General features: G+C 46.1%; 8 protein-coding genes; 2 read left to right on the forward strand and 6 right to left on the reverse strand.

The window, feature by feature from the left end:
* Nucleotides 1–49: 49 nt before the first annotated feature.
* GSBLH_T00001793001 (uncharacterized protein) lies at nucleotides 50–891 on the reverse strand. XM_013040259.1 has 7 exons: nucleotides 823–891; nucleotides 688–792; nucleotides 578–659; nucleotides 479–548; nucleotides 360–450; nucleotides 287–329; nucleotides 50–253 (listed from the first exon to the last, which is right to left on the reverse strand). Exons 1-7 carry the CDS (start codon nucleotides 844–846, stop codon nucleotides 63–65), a joined length of 606 nt encoding a protein of 201 aa, XP_012895713.1. The 5' UTR covers nucleotides 847–891; the 3' UTR covers nucleotides 50–62.
* Nucleotides 892–1,631: 740 nt separating this feature from the next.
* Nucleotides 1,632–2,897, forward strand: GSBLH_T00001794001 (uncharacterized protein). XM_013040260.1 has 3 exons: nucleotides 1,632–1,732; nucleotides 1,764–2,096; nucleotides 2,129–2,897. Exons 1-3 carry the CDS (start codon nucleotides 1,654–1,656, stop codon nucleotides 2,887–2,889), a joined length of 1,173 nt encoding a protein of 390 aa, XP_012895714.1. The 5' UTR covers nucleotides 1,632–1,653; the 3' UTR covers nucleotides 2,890–2,897.
* Nucleotides 2,898–3,056: 159 nt separating this feature from the next.
* GSBLH_T00001795001 (uncharacterized protein) lies at nucleotides 3,057–3,577 on the reverse strand (the record flags this gene model as incomplete). Its single annotated transcript, XM_013040261.1, has 5 exons — nucleotides 3,057–3,166; nucleotides 3,197–3,251; nucleotides 3,282–3,362; nucleotides 3,396–3,439; nucleotides 3,469–3,577. The coding sequence occupies 5 exons, from the start codon at nucleotides 3,575–3,577 to the stop codon at nucleotides 3,057–3,059; spliced, it is 399 nt and encodes a 132-aa protein (XP_012895715.1).
* A 452-nt stretch (nucleotides 3,578–4,029) lies between these two features.
* On the forward strand, nucleotides 4,030–4,689 carry GSBLH_T00001796001 (uncharacterized protein). XM_013040262.1 has 4 exons: nucleotides 4,030–4,134; nucleotides 4,168–4,289; nucleotides 4,324–4,475; nucleotides 4,509–4,689. The coding sequence occupies exons 1-4, from the start codon at nucleotides 4,097–4,099 to the stop codon at nucleotides 4,659–4,661; spliced, it is 465 nt and encodes a 154-aa protein (XP_012895716.1). The 5' UTR covers nucleotides 4,030–4,096; the 3' UTR covers nucleotides 4,662–4,689.
* A 447-nt stretch (nucleotides 4,690–5,136) lies between these two features.
* GSBLH_T00001797001 (uncharacterized protein) lies at nucleotides 5,137–5,629 on the reverse strand. XM_013040263.1 has 2 exons: nucleotides 5,580–5,629; nucleotides 5,137–5,531 (listed from the first exon to the last, which is right to left on the reverse strand). The coding sequence occupies exons 1-2, from the start codon at nucleotides 5,604–5,606 to the stop codon at nucleotides 5,172–5,174; spliced, it is 387 nt and encodes a 128-aa protein (XP_012895717.1). The 5' UTR covers nucleotides 5,607–5,629; the 3' UTR covers nucleotides 5,137–5,171.
* A 1,580-nt stretch (nucleotides 5,630–7,209) lies between these two features.
* Nucleotides 7,210–7,905, reverse strand: GSBLH_T00001798001 (uncharacterized protein; the record flags this gene model as incomplete). XM_013040264.1 has 3 exons in its annotated part: nucleotides 7,805–7,905; nucleotides 7,657–7,774; nucleotides 7,210–7,628 (listed from the first exon to the last, which is right to left on the reverse strand). Exons 1-3 carry the CDS (start codon nucleotides 7,808–7,810, stop codon nucleotides 7,210–7,212), a joined length of 543 nt encoding a protein of 180 aa, XP_012895718.1. The 5' UTR covers nucleotides 7,811–7,905.
* A 3,585-nt stretch (nucleotides 7,906–11,490) lies between these two features.
* GSBLH_T00001799001 (uncharacterized protein) lies at nucleotides 11,491–11,762 on the reverse strand. XM_013040265.1 has 2 exons: nucleotides 11,684–11,762; nucleotides 11,491–11,652 (listed from the first exon to the last, which is right to left on the reverse strand). The coding sequence occupies exons 1-2, from the start codon at nucleotides 11,706–11,708 to the stop codon at nucleotides 11,498–11,500; spliced, it is 180 nt and encodes a 59-aa protein (XP_012895719.1). The 5' UTR covers nucleotides 11,709–11,762; the 3' UTR covers nucleotides 11,491–11,497.
* Nucleotides 11,763–14,268: 2,506 nt separating this feature from the next.
* GSBLH_T00001800001 (uncharacterized protein) lies at nucleotides 14,269–15,279 on the reverse strand (the record flags this gene model as incomplete). Its single annotated transcript, XM_013040266.1, has 6 exons — nucleotides 14,269–14,601; nucleotides 14,632–14,797; nucleotides 14,831–14,948; nucleotides 14,980–15,073; nucleotides 15,104–15,186; nucleotides 15,222–15,279. 6 exons carry the CDS (start codon nucleotides 15,277–15,279, stop codon nucleotides 14,269–14,271), a joined length of 852 nt encoding a protein of 283 aa, XP_012895720.1.
* Between the last annotated feature and the right edge of the window lie 15 nt (nucleotides 15,280–15,294).

A 15,294-nucleotide genomic window follows, 5' to 3' on the forward strand; every position in this document is an offset into this window, starting at 1 on the left:
AAAGTTCCTACACTCCTCCAAAAAAACTCACTAGCAAACAAACAAACCACTGCATAAAAGAACTAAACACTATCACTAGATTTATGAAGAGATTTAAGCCACTCCGAAATAATACTCATACTCTTTTCTTTTGTCAGAGGTTGCCCATCGACATAAAGCCACCTATCTCTTATTTTAATGTTTGGCAATGATCTCATTCTCTCCTCCTGCAACCAATCCTGCAAGAAATACACCAGATCTTGATTAAGCAATTCTACCTATTACTATTCCAGCAATCAGCAGATACTAAACACTTCATCAAACCTGGAGTGCGTGATCGTCGTTTCCAACTACGCCTCACTCCACCATTCATCACTCACATCAATCGACGTGGATCCTACTTGCAGCGGGTAATACCCCAGTGCAGCTTCCAGAATAACCATTGCCATGGACCAGTAATCGCATCGACATCTAGATGCCAGCCTCATTCCATCCCTACGTATATTCCTCGGATAGAAGGCGTTCGGGACTCATGTATTTCAGTGTTCCCACGTATGTCTTGCATTCGTCTATCGTTTAATCGATCTTCTGAACGGACTCAAGTCCACTTTGCTAATGCCGAAGTCTGAGAGTTTGACTAAGCCGCTGCTGTGAAGCAGAATATTCTCGGGCTTGATGTCCTATGTGAAACAATAGGGGAATTGGAACGCGGTGGATGATTTCTGCGCGCTTCAGTTCAATGAGGGAGGTAACAAGTTGCCAAGCAATACAGCGCAGAACACGGTCTGGAATTGGGTTCTGGGGAGAGTAGTGCTAAATAGGATGGGAAGGAGGGGGAAGTACGCTCTTGAGAGAACCTTCGTCCATGTATTCCAACACGATGTTGATGGAACTGTTTCGAATGTAGAGGCCCTCACAGCGAACAACACTAAACAAAAAGATGAGCGATAACGCAACTACTATTCAGAATTGTGGGAAACCTTCAAACAACTATATTCTTGAAAGATTTGGTCACGACTTGATTTCGAGACAACCGAAATGCTCTGAAAATATAGGAAATAACCGGATCGTACTTTCACAGCTACGTTCTTATTGAGATGACTATCATAATATAACGAAACCGATCCAGAGGCACCATGGCCCAAGGTTCTCACAAATTTCAAATGTTCGGGATTGTAATCCTATTCAAATCAGATCGAACAATATGAAGACAGTACAGCCTAACGATTAGATCCCATAGACACATTTACTTGAACCACTTTACTCCCTCTGCGAATTGTGTTCAAATCAAATTTATATGACTCTCGGTATTGGTCTTCAGTCAGCTGTAAAGGCGAGACAAATATCTTCCGTGGCATAACAATATATCTTTGAATTTTAAATCAATGAAACTCCTCAAAGGAATCTATTTCGAGTCTAGCAATGCAGGTGAAAAGAGCAGCGTGTGGTCAACAAGAAGATGGGTTCGGAAATACAGTGAGACATCATTTTTCACCACCTCGATATCGTGGCTCCCTACTCCGCGCGAGGTTTGAAACACGTCTGCACACGTGTTATTATTATCATCAATTTCCAATCAACTGTTGAAAAGGAGTTTCATTCATCTTCTAGAACATGACACTCCCATAATTCTTATTTCACTGATTTCTTGTGAGAAGGAGGATTTTATTCACTATGAAGTTTCTTAGTGTGTTGGCTATTGTGTTAGCCCTTGCTTCTGCCGAAATTTACTTCCAGGAGAAGTTCGACGAGGGTAGTCATTTTGTGGTTTTTGTGACGGGCAGGTTATGAAGATCGTTGGGTGCAGCCTACTGAGTGGAAGAAGGCTGACGAAATGGGTAAATGGGGTTGGACCGCTGGAAAGTGGTACGGAGACGCGGAGGACAAGGGTATCCAGACTAGTCAGGATGCTCGTTTCTATGGCTACTCTGCCAAGATGAACAAGGTCTTCAACAACGAGGGAAAGGACCTGGTTCTCCAGTTCACCACCAAGTATGAGCAGGACATCGACTGCGGCGGTGCCTACATTAAGCTGCTTCCTTCCGAGACGGACCAGGAGTCCTTCGGTGGAGATTCCAAGTACAGCATCATGTTCGGACCTGATATTTGCGGATCCTGTAAGTGAACCTCTGCCTTGTCTGACTCCCAGCGAACCAGAAGACGCATATCATTCTCAATTACAAGGGACAGAACCTGGAGAGCACTGAGAAGTTCCGTGCTGTGATTGACAACCTCTCTCACATGTACACTCTCATTATCCACCCCGACAACACCTTCGAGTACCGCATTGATGGTGTGGAGGAGGCGCACGGCAACCTGGAGGACGGCTGGAAGTTCCTTCCCCCCAAGATGATCGCGGACCCCACCGACAAGAAGCCCGCTGACTGGGTGGACGAGGCTCAGATCCCCGACCCCACCGACAAGAAGCCTGAGGACTGGGACGACATCCCAGCTGAGATTCCGGACCCCGATGCGGAGAAGCCCGAGGACTGGGACGATGAGGACGACGGCGACTGGGAGCCTCCGATGATCCCGAACCCCGAGTACAAGGGAGAGTGGCAGCCGAAGATGATCGACAACCCCGATTACAAGGGAGAGTGGGCTCCGCGAATGATCGAGAACCCCGATTACGTGGCGGACGACAAGCTGTACAATGTGTGCAAGGACTGCGAGTATGTGGGATTCGAGCTGTGGCAGGTGCGCTCGGGATCGATTTTTGATGATATTATCGTGTGCGATGACGTGAAGGAGGCTGAGGAGTTCGCGAAGGAGACGTTCTTCAAGAAGGTGGAGGGAGAGAAGAAGATGTATGAGGAGTTCAAGGAGCAGGAGAAGCGCGCCCAGGAGGAGGAGCTCCAGGCCGCCAGTGCTGCCGATGATGAGGATTATGAGGAGGAGGATGATCTGTAAGCAGGGTGGAGTTGTTTGTTTTATACTACTGGGAAGTAATGCATGGGTTTTTTACATCCAGTGGAATGAAATCGATGAGTATCATCATCATCATCATCATACCTTGAAGTAGAATACCTATATATACATATACATATATACCAACCATCCCTGTCCCTGTCCCTATCCTATTCATTCACAAATATACACTTCGATCTATCACAAACACACAAATCGGAAGCATTTTCAACATCAGCTCTAATACGCTCCACCAGATCCGGAGTGAGAATTCCCTTCTCTACAAGTCACACCAATTCTCCACTTCTACCCAAGTAATAATCCACCATAAACTGGAAATCCTCCTCCACAGCATACCAAATAGGCTAGCACTCATTTCAACCAACAAATCATACAGTCTTTCCCTCGTTGTTAGGCATATCGAATTTAGCACCGTTCTCTATCAAAAACTCTCCACACTCCCGATCTTCGCACACCTAACAATAAGAAATACATCGCCAATCGAATACATGCAGAGGTGTATCACCATCACTATCCTGAAGAAGGACATCTACTCGCTTACTTTCACCTTCCCGAACCTACTTCCACCACGGGATACCAACAGCTTCAACACCTCCAGGTTTCCATACGAAGCAGCCGCATGCCTTAAAATAACCGCAAACCGCAAAGACTCACATTGGAGAGTAACCATTTTGATCCTGCATATTCGGACTCACTCCACTATCCAAATAGCTCTTTACCTTTTCAAGATCCCCATCTCCAGCGGCAACAATAATGTTATCGTTGGTGAAGTTGTTCTATGGTTAAGGAACAAGATAGTAGGAAAATACGATGATTCCCAAAAAATCATTAATATCCATGACCAATTTTTGGCAAAAATAATGTCACTCTCAACATTGAGTCCCAAGGCAAACCATAATCAAGGCCAAATTCTATCAATTTCTGGTTCGGTTGGACAAGTTTGGTGGTTTGGTTTATCGATTTACAAGACGCAAAATTTCAGTGCTTTCTCATTTCTGGAATCATCCTTTATCGTAATCCTCTTGAGTGGAATAACGTGCATTGGACGATACACCAATCAATAATCAAAACAGACTCGAGATTCTGCCGTGACTTCCACTTATTTAGCTTATTCACAGTAGAAATCATGCAACCCGCTCTTCTTGCTCGCTCTTTCCAACCCTTGTTGAGATCCACTAAGACTCTGGCTATGAAGGCTTCGCCTGTTGTGTTCCAGAGACCTCTGTCGTAAGAGCCTTGTGTTGGGTGTTAGTTGTGTAGCTACATCGAGGAACAGTATGCTAGAGGAAGAATGGTGTCTCCTCATCTCTCCATTTACAAGGTCCGTTGGGCTACCATGTCTTCTGGTTGCCACCGTCTGACTGGTTTGGGTCTGTGGATGGGTACCGTTTTCCGTGGAGAATTCTAACGATTCAGGTTTCACTGCTGCCGGAATCACTGCCTGTTGTGGAGTGAGCGTTCCCGCTCTGATTGAGGCTATCAAGTTCCACCCTCTGGTCCTCTACTCCGGAAAGTTCTTGCTGACCTATGCTCTCGGTTATCATTACGTCTGTGGTCTGCGTCACATCGTATTATTCCGTGCAAGGCCTCTTATTATCTAGTTCTACGAGTACTATCCCGACCGTCTCACCTGGGATCATATTACCAAATCCTCTCTTGCGATCATTTGGGGCATGTTCGTTGTGTCTCTCCTCTGTACGGTGGCGACGCTCCCTGCTCTGAAGTCGAAGGAAAAGAAGGCTCTGAAGGAATAATCAGTGTCTTTTGATCTATTTCATTTATGACTTGTTTGGTTTGACAAGGAAGAAGGAGAAGAAGAAGAAGAAAGGGGGGGAGAAGGGATATTGATATGAGCCTCTTTTGAATAGGCCACGACGAAGCCGATAGGCCGTTACACATTTTATTCACCAATCTAAACAGATAGAGAATGTCTTCCCTTTCGATTTCTTTGCCAGAGTGCGTCATGACCGCACATTTACCCGTAGTGGCTTTCATATCATCAGGCTGTGCCATAACGACGAGATAAGCGGTATCAGAGCACAGAAGGGCAAGGTGCAATGGACCCAAGTGGTATTCTCGCTTCTCCTCCTCTCTCCAAGCAGACCTTCCAATCCCAAGAGAGCGATGCTGACGACGAGTATGAGCCGCTGTCGTACCCCTCTTCTCACCCGTGAAAAGCGCCATTTCCCTCTCTCTCTCTCTCTCTCTGCTTGTTTCAACAAACAAAACATGACTCGAGAGCGAGCATACACAACCATCCACAATTACTTCAGCTTCTTCTTGGGGCGGAGGTGGTTGCTGTGTCCGCACTTCTTCTTACGGCAGTTGTGAGCACGAAGAGGAAGACGAGCGTAGCACTTACGGCACACCATCTTCTCGCAGTTGTACTTCTTGGCCAGAGCAGCCAAGGTGGGCTCGATCACTCCTCCAGCCATCTTGAAGAGCACTTCAATGGTGGCGGCCTCGCTGACTCCGCAGGCGCTGATAGCCTCAGAATCATCGAGCTCCTTTCCAGCGAAAACAAAACGCTGGTTGTAGTAGTCGATGTTCTCCTTCTCCTGGATCATCTTCTTGACGTTCTCCACGGACTCCGTGGGCTGAACCTCAAGAGAGACGGTGTTTCCCTAAAAAACGATTAGGAACCATTCGCTCAAATCAACCACATTCCCTACAGTAACAGTCTTAAAAAAGAGTTGCATGCTGGTAATAAGGACTCTCGAGTAGCACTTTCTGAGAAAACCATCAAACCATAAATGTCGCGCGATGAATCTCCCGTGTATCTCGCAGCTAGTTCAACAAACAAGAGGTCTATTGTACAATTAAATCAATTTTGTAGTAGCATGCCGAATAAAAGACTCGTCTCTTCTTCCACTGTATTAAAGAAGAGATAAAAATCATCATTGTTATAAATCTGAATACAGCGTCTGCATCGCTTCACCACGCTTTCCTTGAGCTTCTGATCCGTCTCGCTTTGCACAATCCGCATGACTCCAAAAATGATCTACAACCCATCGCGCTCCCATGCAGGTCCAAACATTTCGAAATCGCGTGCTCAACGTATTGAAATACTCAATCTTGCGATCCAGGTTCGTTCCCACGAACAGTGGCGCACATCGCACGATATGGCTCACCGCTTCTCGCAGCGCCCTCAGCTGCTTTTCCCGCGGTATTTTCCTATCCCTCACTCGATCTCCCAACGCAGACGACTGCTTGGCGTAGTGCAGCAAGAGCAGGCACACGCGGCTTGTGATTAAAACGGCTTCTTTGATGTCGTTTTCCCTGTTTTTCACGCCTTTCCCGCGATGCAGCTTACTTCACCGTTTCGAAAATGGCCTCGCCGTAGCGGATGGCCTCCCAGATTTCCTTCTCTTCCGTCTTTTCCTCTTCGAAGAGCACCATTTCCTGCACCACCAGCGATCGCGCCCGCATTCGCTTCTCCTCGTCTTTCTACGATTCGCGCCCCAATCAAGCAAAAAACGGCCATTTCCAGCACGCTCAAACAATAATCCAGGATATTCCGCACTCGGGAGCACTGCTCCAATGTCCGGGAAACGAACCCGGGCTCCTTCTCCTCTGTGTTCAGCAGCACGCGAACGAACTCCAGCTGACACTCGCAGAACTCCAGCATCAACTAGAAAATACACCCGATTTCTGGAATGCACGTTCTGCTTCAGGGAGTCGTCGCACGCGGCGGAAAGGACGAAGTCCACTCCCAGATTGAGCCAGTGCAGCATTTCGTACTGCTTCTTCGCTTCTTCGCCGGACATCCCTTCCTTCTCCTGAATGTCACCTCTCTCCCTCTCTCCCACTCGCAGCGGACTCCGGAGCAGCCGAGCGAAGTTTCCCAGCACGAAGCTGGCGTTCACCGCATCATGCAGCGCGTGGAATCGTTCGTAAGCTTCGCGATAACAGAAAACTGCGGATGCAAAATTCTGATTGGTCAGAAAGCAGCCAATCAGATCGCGCGTTTGCAAATACCGCCCAGCTTCGTTCAGAACGCTCGCGTACGCGGGCGACGACGCGGGTAGCAGCGCGAGAGCCAGTCGGAGAAGCGAGAACCGCGGGTCTGAGGGAAGAATGGCGGTGACTTGGGAATGGCTCTAAACTCAAGATTCCCGCGGGACCCGACGTTCATGAATCGCTGCAAGGGTTCGGTGAGGCCTGTGTAATCGCGGGGGAGGGCGGGAACGTGGAAATCGGGGTGCGTGACGGCGAACTGGAAGAAATCCACGATAATTCTGGCGGCAAAAAACGCGGCGTCCTGCTGCGAATTCTGCCGTGCGGCGTGGCGCAGCAGCGTGTTCACATCGCGGAAGAGCGTGTCCCACCTCTGCTTCTCGGTCTGCATGAAACTCCCCTCCGAAGGGCACGTTGAACAAAATGAGGGATCGCAACGCGCCGTCGATCTTCCCGCGCAGCGTTCTCTGCAGCGCCGCGTACTTCTCCAGGCGCGACAGCAGCGAGTGCGTCGGCGACGAGGCCGCCAGCGTCTTCGCCTCCGCCTCGATGCGTTCGTCCGCCGTGTGCAGGCAGTCCAGCGCCTTCTCCACGTGCAGCGCCACCTCCTCCGCCCGCACATCGCTCCGCAGCGCGCCCGTCCCCGCGGGACTGGCCGTCGCGGAGCGGAGATGGCTGTCGGCGAGCTGCAGAAAGAGCTGGATGGAGAGGTCCGCGTAGTGGTGCGCCAGAGCCGGCTGGTCCCCGCACAGCCGCTGCATGTCCTGGATGAAACGCCCCGGAAACGCCGACCTGGAGGAGGAGAAGCGCGTGGAGCTGCAGCTGCTGCTGCAGATGCGTGTGGTGGTCGCTGAAGGCGCCCTGGGCGATCAGCGACGCGTAGCGGATGCACATGTTCAGAGCCATCGTTCTAGACGTCAGTCCCGCGGGGAACCGCGACTTCCATTGGAGGGTCTGGCGACGCTGGGCGGCGGGCGAAGAAGCGGCGGGGTCGGAGGTGGCGGCGTGGGCGAGGCTGATGAGATGCACCGCGGGATTCCCGTCCTCTTTGACGAGCCAATAGGGACCTTCCTCGGTCAATCCGCGAAGCAAAAACGAAGTCAGGGACCGGATTTGCCGGTTCAAGTCCTCCGTGTCCAGCGACGGTTTCGACGGTTTCGACGGTTTCGACGGTTTCGACGGTTTCGACGATTGCGACGATTGCGACGTTTGCGACGTTTGCGACGAGGCGTCGGGTGGGTTGGTGGAAACGGGGATCTGGACTAAATCGGGGATGTCTTCGGTTTTGACGAGCGTGACGCTGCGCGTGAAATAGGGTCAAGATTAGGGGACTATTGCGGCGAATTGTCGGCAATGTTGTAGATCACGACTTGCTGCGCGGAGGAAATCACGCTGTTCAGGTAGAGCTTGAGCGTTTCGTCTTCGGTGAACGGGGTTTGGGCGTCGTGGAGATGCACGGCGGTGGGCTTGCAGGCGGCGTCGTGGACGACGGGGTAGTCGGTCTCGAGGATGCACTGGGAGTGAGGGGGGAGAGGGGAGGCAACGCAGTGGTCGTCGATGGACCAGAAAACGATGTGGCTCCAGCAGGAGTGGGAGGGCTTCGGGTCTGGGGGAAGGTCGGATGGATGCTCAGGGTGACTCACGGGAGCAGTGGGAGGATGAGACGAAGACGAAGACGAAGACGAAGACGAAGACGATAAGGGAGTGGGAGAGGGAGAAACGGGAGGTGGTGAGGAGGAGGAGGAGGAATCAAAGATACTGCTGAAATTCACTGGGTCTGAACCGATTCGAGTTAGAGACAAATCAGACTCGTCCTCTGGATACTCCAAAAGATAGCGCGTTGTGTCTGTTAGATAATACACCGGAGAAACTCTATTATCAATACAAATCTCAACAAAAACGATCGAGAATCGAGTAGTAATTGTTGCTGCGCAGGACTTAGGAGCTCATCACTCATCTTGTCTCCAATTAGGATTGAATTACCTATAAGCTGCACAATCTATCAAACAGACACGAATGAAATGGATTACATTCGAAATCGAATGGTTTTCGTAGAGAGCTGTATAGATATCGATAATGCTTCGTGAATTTCCAATAAAGTGAGGAGAAGAGTCGTTATAAACGTCGTGCCCAGTTTCAGATGGATTTGTCACTGCATCGGAATCTTCGATAGAACATACTCCATTTTGAATGGAGACATGATCTAGAATGTTCGACACTTCGTTCTCCCCAGAAGATTGAACAAGATCATGAGTTGCTGGGTCGAACACGTACTGTGGCACTATAAGTGCCATATTATAGTTGTCCTCGGTTTTGTTTTCGCTTTTACAGATTTCCATCTCGTTATAAAAATAACCACTTATAAGGGAAAAAACAGGTTAAATAGAGTATTTTTTTGATACGGTTTACAAGAGAAATGCGTCTTTATTCATATGTTTTATCTTTTGTGTTTTTTTTGTTTGTGAGTGTAGAACTCCAAATAGTAGGATTGCATCTGGACTTATAATTTTAGGCATCTAGGTGGCATCAAAATAATAAGTGTGGTTCAAACTACCACGGGTTTGAATTGTTTCACTATAGTTTTTGTGTTGCTGATACCTCTAGGATGTTACGTGTGGAGGATGCTCAACATAGTTTTTATAAAGTGAATAATGTTTTTGAATCTGGTTTGAGAAACCAATTAGCCTCAAGAGAGGCTCCTTTTCATTTTGATATAAAATCGGATTCGGTACGGTTTGTCTATCTCTTCTATTGTATTAGGATAAGGAGTCCCATTTTATACCATCGGTTTCTTCTTTAAGTGAAAGTATTCTCGAGTCGGCCACTCCCACTGAGTCCCCTACATCGGGAATTAAAGAGTTTGGCTCTTTAAAACCCACAAGTACTCTTAATGACCTTGGCAATCCCTTTTCTCCCACTGTTTTCCCCGTCGATCAAAGAGCGGATGAATCAAATGAGACCCGCTCAGCGACTACGCAGCCTCTTGAGGATTCCTCCAATGGTAATGAATCCATGCCCGTTTTAACATCCACCCAAGCCGCTATATTGCCTTCATTCAATGCAAAGGTTCTTTCTATTGAAGATGCTGAGTCTGTGAAAGCCGATGACGCCTATAAAACCAAAGAAAACAGTGAGTCCAGTGAATCCCGTGAATCCAACGAAGCTATGAGTGAATCTAAAGAACACAGTGAATTCAGTGAATCTAATGAATCTAAAGAAGCTATGAGTGAATCTAATGAATCCAGTGAATTAAGTGAATCCAATGATGCTATTCAATCTGATAAGTCTAATGAGGCTAAAGAATCCAACGAAGCTATGAGTGAATCCAATGAATCGATTAAGAATGCAATCCCGACCACTGGCTTCCCTTCCATTTCGACTTTCTCTCCTTCCAAGCCAACCGAATCCACTTCCACTGCCGAATCGTCGCCCTCTTCGTCCCCTTCCATCCAACCCCAATCGTCGTCAACCTCCAGCCCAGTTTTGGATTTGGACGCCAGTTCGGAAGACGATTCTTTCAGCGAAAACGCAGGCTTCTTCACGCTCTACAAGGACCGCAAACGATCCAAAAGCCGCTCGCGTATTCCAACTCTCTGCGGATCGTCGAAATACCCCTGCCTTGTCGTCATCACCCTCTCCGCCGAGCTTCCTCCCGACTCAAACGTGCGCTTCCTGTTTGTTTTGAGCATCCTAGAGAGCCATTCCGTCGAAACTCAACAACACAATTCATCTCTTATCGTTCTATCAGAAGCACGAAGCGGTTCGGGTCCTCATGTTCTCCAGACATCCTTATATCATCAACTTGTGCCGTTCCCACGACATCGTCGTCGAAAGCAACTATCGCCGCAATCGCTACGACCTCCCCATCCTCCGCAATCTCCTGCTCTTCGCGCAGAGTTCCTTCACTTCGAAGTACTACGCGTACATCAACAGCGACGTTCTCATTTCTCCCGACGTTTTCGAAGCCCTCCGAATCACCGCGCAGCTCACGAAAAACGGAAAGCTCCGCGCTGCAGTAGGGAACAGCGCCCTCTAATCAGCAGCATTGCATCGCGGGAAGGGTGTACGATGTGTCGCTGGACGACGTGGTGCTGTCGTACGATTCGATGGAGCACGTGAAGCAATCGCTGATGGATATTCCGCGGAGATGGGGGCTGCGGAACATCAACAGTGCCGTAGAAGAAGGGCGGGGGCTGAACTGTAGGATGTGTTCTTCTTCAGCAGAAAGTACCCTGTGGAGAGGATGCAGAGCGCAGTCGTGGGACGGAGGAAGATTGATAGCTACATTATGTATTTCACGCTTCTGAAGAAAATCCCGCTGATCGACTTGGGGAAGAGTTGGAATGCGAGGAGGAATGAGTTATGTGTAGTGACAAACTTGCACCAGGGACGCGACACATACAATCATCACTCCAGCAATCGAATTACGGATGATTTCTACTATAACGGACAGTTCTATGACGATAGAAATCAAAAGAGGGCTACGCTTACTGCGTGTGATTATAGGTTTAGTCGGGATAAAGGTGTGGGTTTAGGGAATAGGGTACAATGGTTCGCTAACATTTGAAGCATGTAAAAAGAAAGAGTTTAAATGGTTTTATCCGTGTTTGTGGCAACAAATACAAGTACACACTTAATCTCTACAGCAGCCCATCTTGCATCCCACATAGATAGACCAGATCCAGCCAATGGCACAAACAGTCAAACAAAGTTGCAAAACACCGGCAATCAGCATTCCGGCATCGCAACCACCCTCATTAATAACGGCACCAATAATGGTACCAATACCTAGACTTCACAAAAACAATACAAACTCTACCGGGGAAGAAAATGTTTACAATCATCAGAATAAGACCAGTTAATTTGTTAACCTTAGGAATATCGCAAATACCCATAATGACAAAGATAGAAAAATAATGAGAATACTTCCCAGAAATCCAGTAAAACAATTAATAGTTAGGGCATATATTCACAGAATAGGGGGCATTCGCGCCATACGTCGAGGGCATTGCACGAAATGAACTGAGAAACTCGAATGGGGAGGCAATGGGGAACACAGTAGTGTAGGAAGTGTTTTGAAAAAAGTTCAATGGTGATATTTGAGGAAAGATGATGAAGCCTACTATTCAAAAAGAGTTGCTACTAAGAGAAGAATAAACCAGAGGAATAATCACCGAGAATTCCAAACTTAACGTTCATACTGGAATGGGAGTTAGTTGGCGTTTAGACAGAACACGATATTATTAAACATCGTGTTATCCACATTCTGACATTTATTCATCCAAAATAACACTGTGCCGGCAAAAAACTCAAGTTGAATGGTTTTGTCTTTCAACTTTAAATTGGAAGTTTAGTTTAGCAATGTAGACATTATTCACGAAGTAAAAGAGGGAATCGTGAACGGTTGGGAAAGCTCCCATCATGCGATATTCCCACAAATACGTATATGGATATACAATGATATACGTAACTGGGTAAACGAATGGATCAAGAACTAGAGAACGGCGATTGATGAACAATCGTCGATAAGAATAGTAAATCGATATTTCGATCGACTCTACTACTTATCTTTATGCGATTTCTTCGCTTTTTGATCCAAGCGATCGACCCGAGCACAGAGTGCTATTCCGAGTTTCTCTCTATTAGAATTTGCCAATTGCCGTGAACTCAAAAGAAAAAGTCAGCATTGTAGAGACACCTGGAATCCCAAGAACTGGGACAGGTACCTCCAAGAATATCGTCCTTTGCATGCTATTTAATTCTTATGATTTTAAAATAGTCCGCAGAAATAAAAAAATGACCGGACAATGTCTCGTACAGATTTACTTTTCTTATCCATTCTTTATCCTCCCCTCTTTTTTAGTTATGTACACTTCCATAATAAAAATTCATCCCAAAATCCTTAGTCTTTACAATGCAATATTTCGGAGCATGCTGATTTAACCGAATCTATTAGCATTCTACTGGATACGTTTGATAGGCTATTCCTATTTACTCCATTTCTAATTGTAATGGGCATGGTATATCCATTAGACCAGTAGACGATATTATTCTCTATACAGTTGCTTCAATATACATCCATTGCCTTAGGTATATATTTTAAGATTCCTATATATTTCCCATCACGTTCTCTGAAAGTCTCCATTAAATTCATCGTATTATATCAAACGTTTTGATATCTTTCACATGGTTTCCACCCATAATTATGGGATTATTCTGTTTTTCCTATATGACCATAAGGCCAATAACCGTAGGAATACTAGGAATAATTGTATTTACAATGTTCACAATGGTAAGATTTTTCCATTTTAGTATCGTACCTTATTGTAATATCGATACTTCATCATCATATGGTCACATAACAAAAGAGATATGGTGATTATTAACCATACTTCATACAACACTTTATACGACCATTACTCCTATGGAAATACACTATATTTTATATTTTACTAGTTTTTCCAACCTTCTTTCTTTCAAATGTTAAAAGCATTTAAATATATAGCGGAAATTCAAAGTGCGGAAATATGTTCATACACTGTATTCAAGAATACAATCGTCCTTCCACACGTTTGGAATAAACAGTCAAACGCTAATTATTGGGACTCTCAGGTTACGACTACAACATGCAATATATGTTAATAATACTCTCACACATGCATATCCTGAGTCGAAGAAAAATAAAACAAAAATAATTGTTAATTGCCAAATACAGAATGTAAGATTTTAACAAAACAGAAGTATTAACATAAAATAGTATTTATAAGTAAAGATCATTTCTCTGGTATTGTTTGATTCTGTAAATTTGTTTATCCGCATCTCAATAATCCATTCCAATCGTCCAGTAATATTCAAATGCCAATTGTTTAAAAATAATAGTAGTATTTATTATTATTTCATTTATTGACCCTTTACTTTCATTCCATACGAATTCGCTAGCTTTCTAAACTAGTGTGATCGACACGGCCCATTTTTGTGGTTACTAACAGAATATGTAACATCATTCGTTATTCCAGAGTTTCTCTGTTAGAATAACATAAATTCAATGTCATATGATTGATTATGTTTCTTCAGATTTGTTTATTTCAAGTGATTATAAACTTTCAATGGTGTAGTGTATCGCAGTATCTTGGATTATCTAAACAACCCAACTAAACCATCCGCATACAAACAGCAACCCACTCTCACCCTAGAATGACGTATAACAAACCCATAAATCTTTCCTGTCACATTCAGAAATCGCAGTACACAATGCTAACTGTCACATCTCCATAATAAGTTGTCGTATTCTAGTTCCACTATTATTCATGCTATCAAGTCAGCAATACATTTTATCATTCCTCTTCATTACACACAACAATAGAAGCCCCTTTCATTATTTCTCAAACACAGAAAACGCTAAAACTACAATTTTCCCTCGATCGATTCTGAAGAAACGTTATCCGTAGGATTTTGCAACTTATAAACAATTCTCTCTGCAAGATTCTTTAGATCTTCCTTGGTCAGCTTCTCTGGATCCACATCCTTATCATAGAACTGAAGAAACATCCTCATTTGCGACTTCAACGCATCGATGTTCAGATCTTCCGGCTCGATCGAATCCTCGGCTTCCGGACCCCAATACCCTCCATTGCTGAGGAGTTGGGACGCTTTCGCCAATGCCTCGAAATCGGGCAGGTTCTCCACCTTCTTCCAATACGCCTCACATCGCTTGTATCGCTCCTTGGACATGTATAACTACGGTCAAGCGCGATGAACGCACACTACTCCCTTCTGGGTGCACATATCGGCCATCGTTTTGCCCTCCAAATGGTCATATTCGTGCTGGAAGACTTGAGCTTCCCATCCAGAGATCTCCTTCTCTTGGTATTTGCCGAAGCCATCGATGTAACTGATTCCGATTGTGTGGGGTCTGGCCACGAAAGCGACATTCCTTTTTCTCACCTCCACCAACCGTAGCACATACCAGGGATCGCTGAGACAGGACTCAAATTCCCCCATGAGCTTGCGGGAACGGCTCTCGATTCGTGGATTGAAATAAGGCATCAAGGGCAATGACATGTGCTGTTCTGCTGACAGTTGTGCTAGCTATGATTGACCGAATGAGCGAACTACATGGATCAGGAACAGTGGAATAGTCTCGAATCACAAACATGCGGATAGGTCGATAGAGCTGGGGAGCCGACACACCGAATGCGTTATTTCGGATCTATTGTGCACGTTACACAGCAATACGTACACAAGTGAACATTGCGTTCATGGCGAAGTCTTGCATTTCATCCGATGTGGGGTCTTTAATAAGACGACATTTCTGCCGAAGCACTATTCTGTGAGATTTTTCCGATGAAGAAAACTACCCTTTTCTCCAAGGCCAGCGACCTTCAGCGCTTTCCAAGGACGTGTGGATCTGTACATAATTGGAAAATAGAT

This window comes from Blastocystis hominis (assembly GCF_000151665.1).
Source record: "Blastocystis hominis, Singapore isolate B (sub-type 7) whole genome shotgun sequence assembly, scaffold_14".
NCBI lineage: Eukaryota > Bigyra > Opalinata > Blastocystidae > Blastocystis > Blastocystis hominis.

Coding starts and splice junctions, on each gene's coding strand:
- GSBLH_T00001793001 (XM_013040259.1), bottom strand. CDS start 846: ATGGACGAAGGTTCTCTCAAGAGC. Junction 793..822: donor ACGAAGGTTCTCTCAAGAGC/GTACTTCCCCCT, acceptor CATCCTATTTAG/CACTACTCTCCCCAGAACCC. Junction 549..577: donor CATTAGCAAAGTGGACTTGA/GTCCGTTCAGAA, acceptor ATTAAACGATAG/ACGAATGCAAGACATACGTG.
- GSBLH_T00001794001 (XM_013040260.1), top strand. CDS start 1,654: ATGAAGTTTCTTAGTGTGTTGGCTATTGTGTTAGCCCTTGCTTCTGCC. Junction 1,733..1,763: donor CCAGGAGAAGTTCGACGAGG/GTAGTCATTTTG, acceptor TGTGACGGGCAG/GTTATGAAGATCGTTGGGTG. Junction 2,097..2,128: donor ACCTGATATTTGCGGATCCT/GTAAGTGAACCT, acceptor TCTGACTCCCAG/CGAACCAGAAGACGCATATC.
- GSBLH_T00001796001 (XM_013040262.1), top strand. CDS start 4,097: ATGAAGGCTTCGCCTGTTGTGTTCCAGAGACCTCTGTC. Junction 4,290..4,323: donor TGGTTTGGGTCTGTGGATGG/GTACCGTTTTCC, acceptor CTAACGATTCAG/GTTTCACTGCTGCCGGAATC. Junction 4,476..4,508: donor TCTGTGGTCTGCGTCACATC/GTATTATTCCGT, acceptor CTTATTATCTAG/TTCTACGAGTACTATCCCGA.
- GSBLH_T00001797001 (XM_013040263.1), bottom strand. CDS start 5,606: ATGCAACTCTTTTTTAAGACTGTTACT. Junction 5,532..5,579: donor TCTTTTTTAAGACTGTTACT/GTAGGGAATGTG, acceptor ATCGTTTTTTAG/GGAAACACCGTCTCTCTTGA.
- GSBLH_T00001799001 (XM_013040265.1), bottom strand. CDS start 11,708: ATGATTGTAAACATTTTCTTCCCCG. Junction 11,653..11,683: donor TGTAAACATTTTCTTCCCCG/GTAGAGTTTGTA, acceptor TGTGAAGTCTAG/GTATTGGTACCATTATTGGT.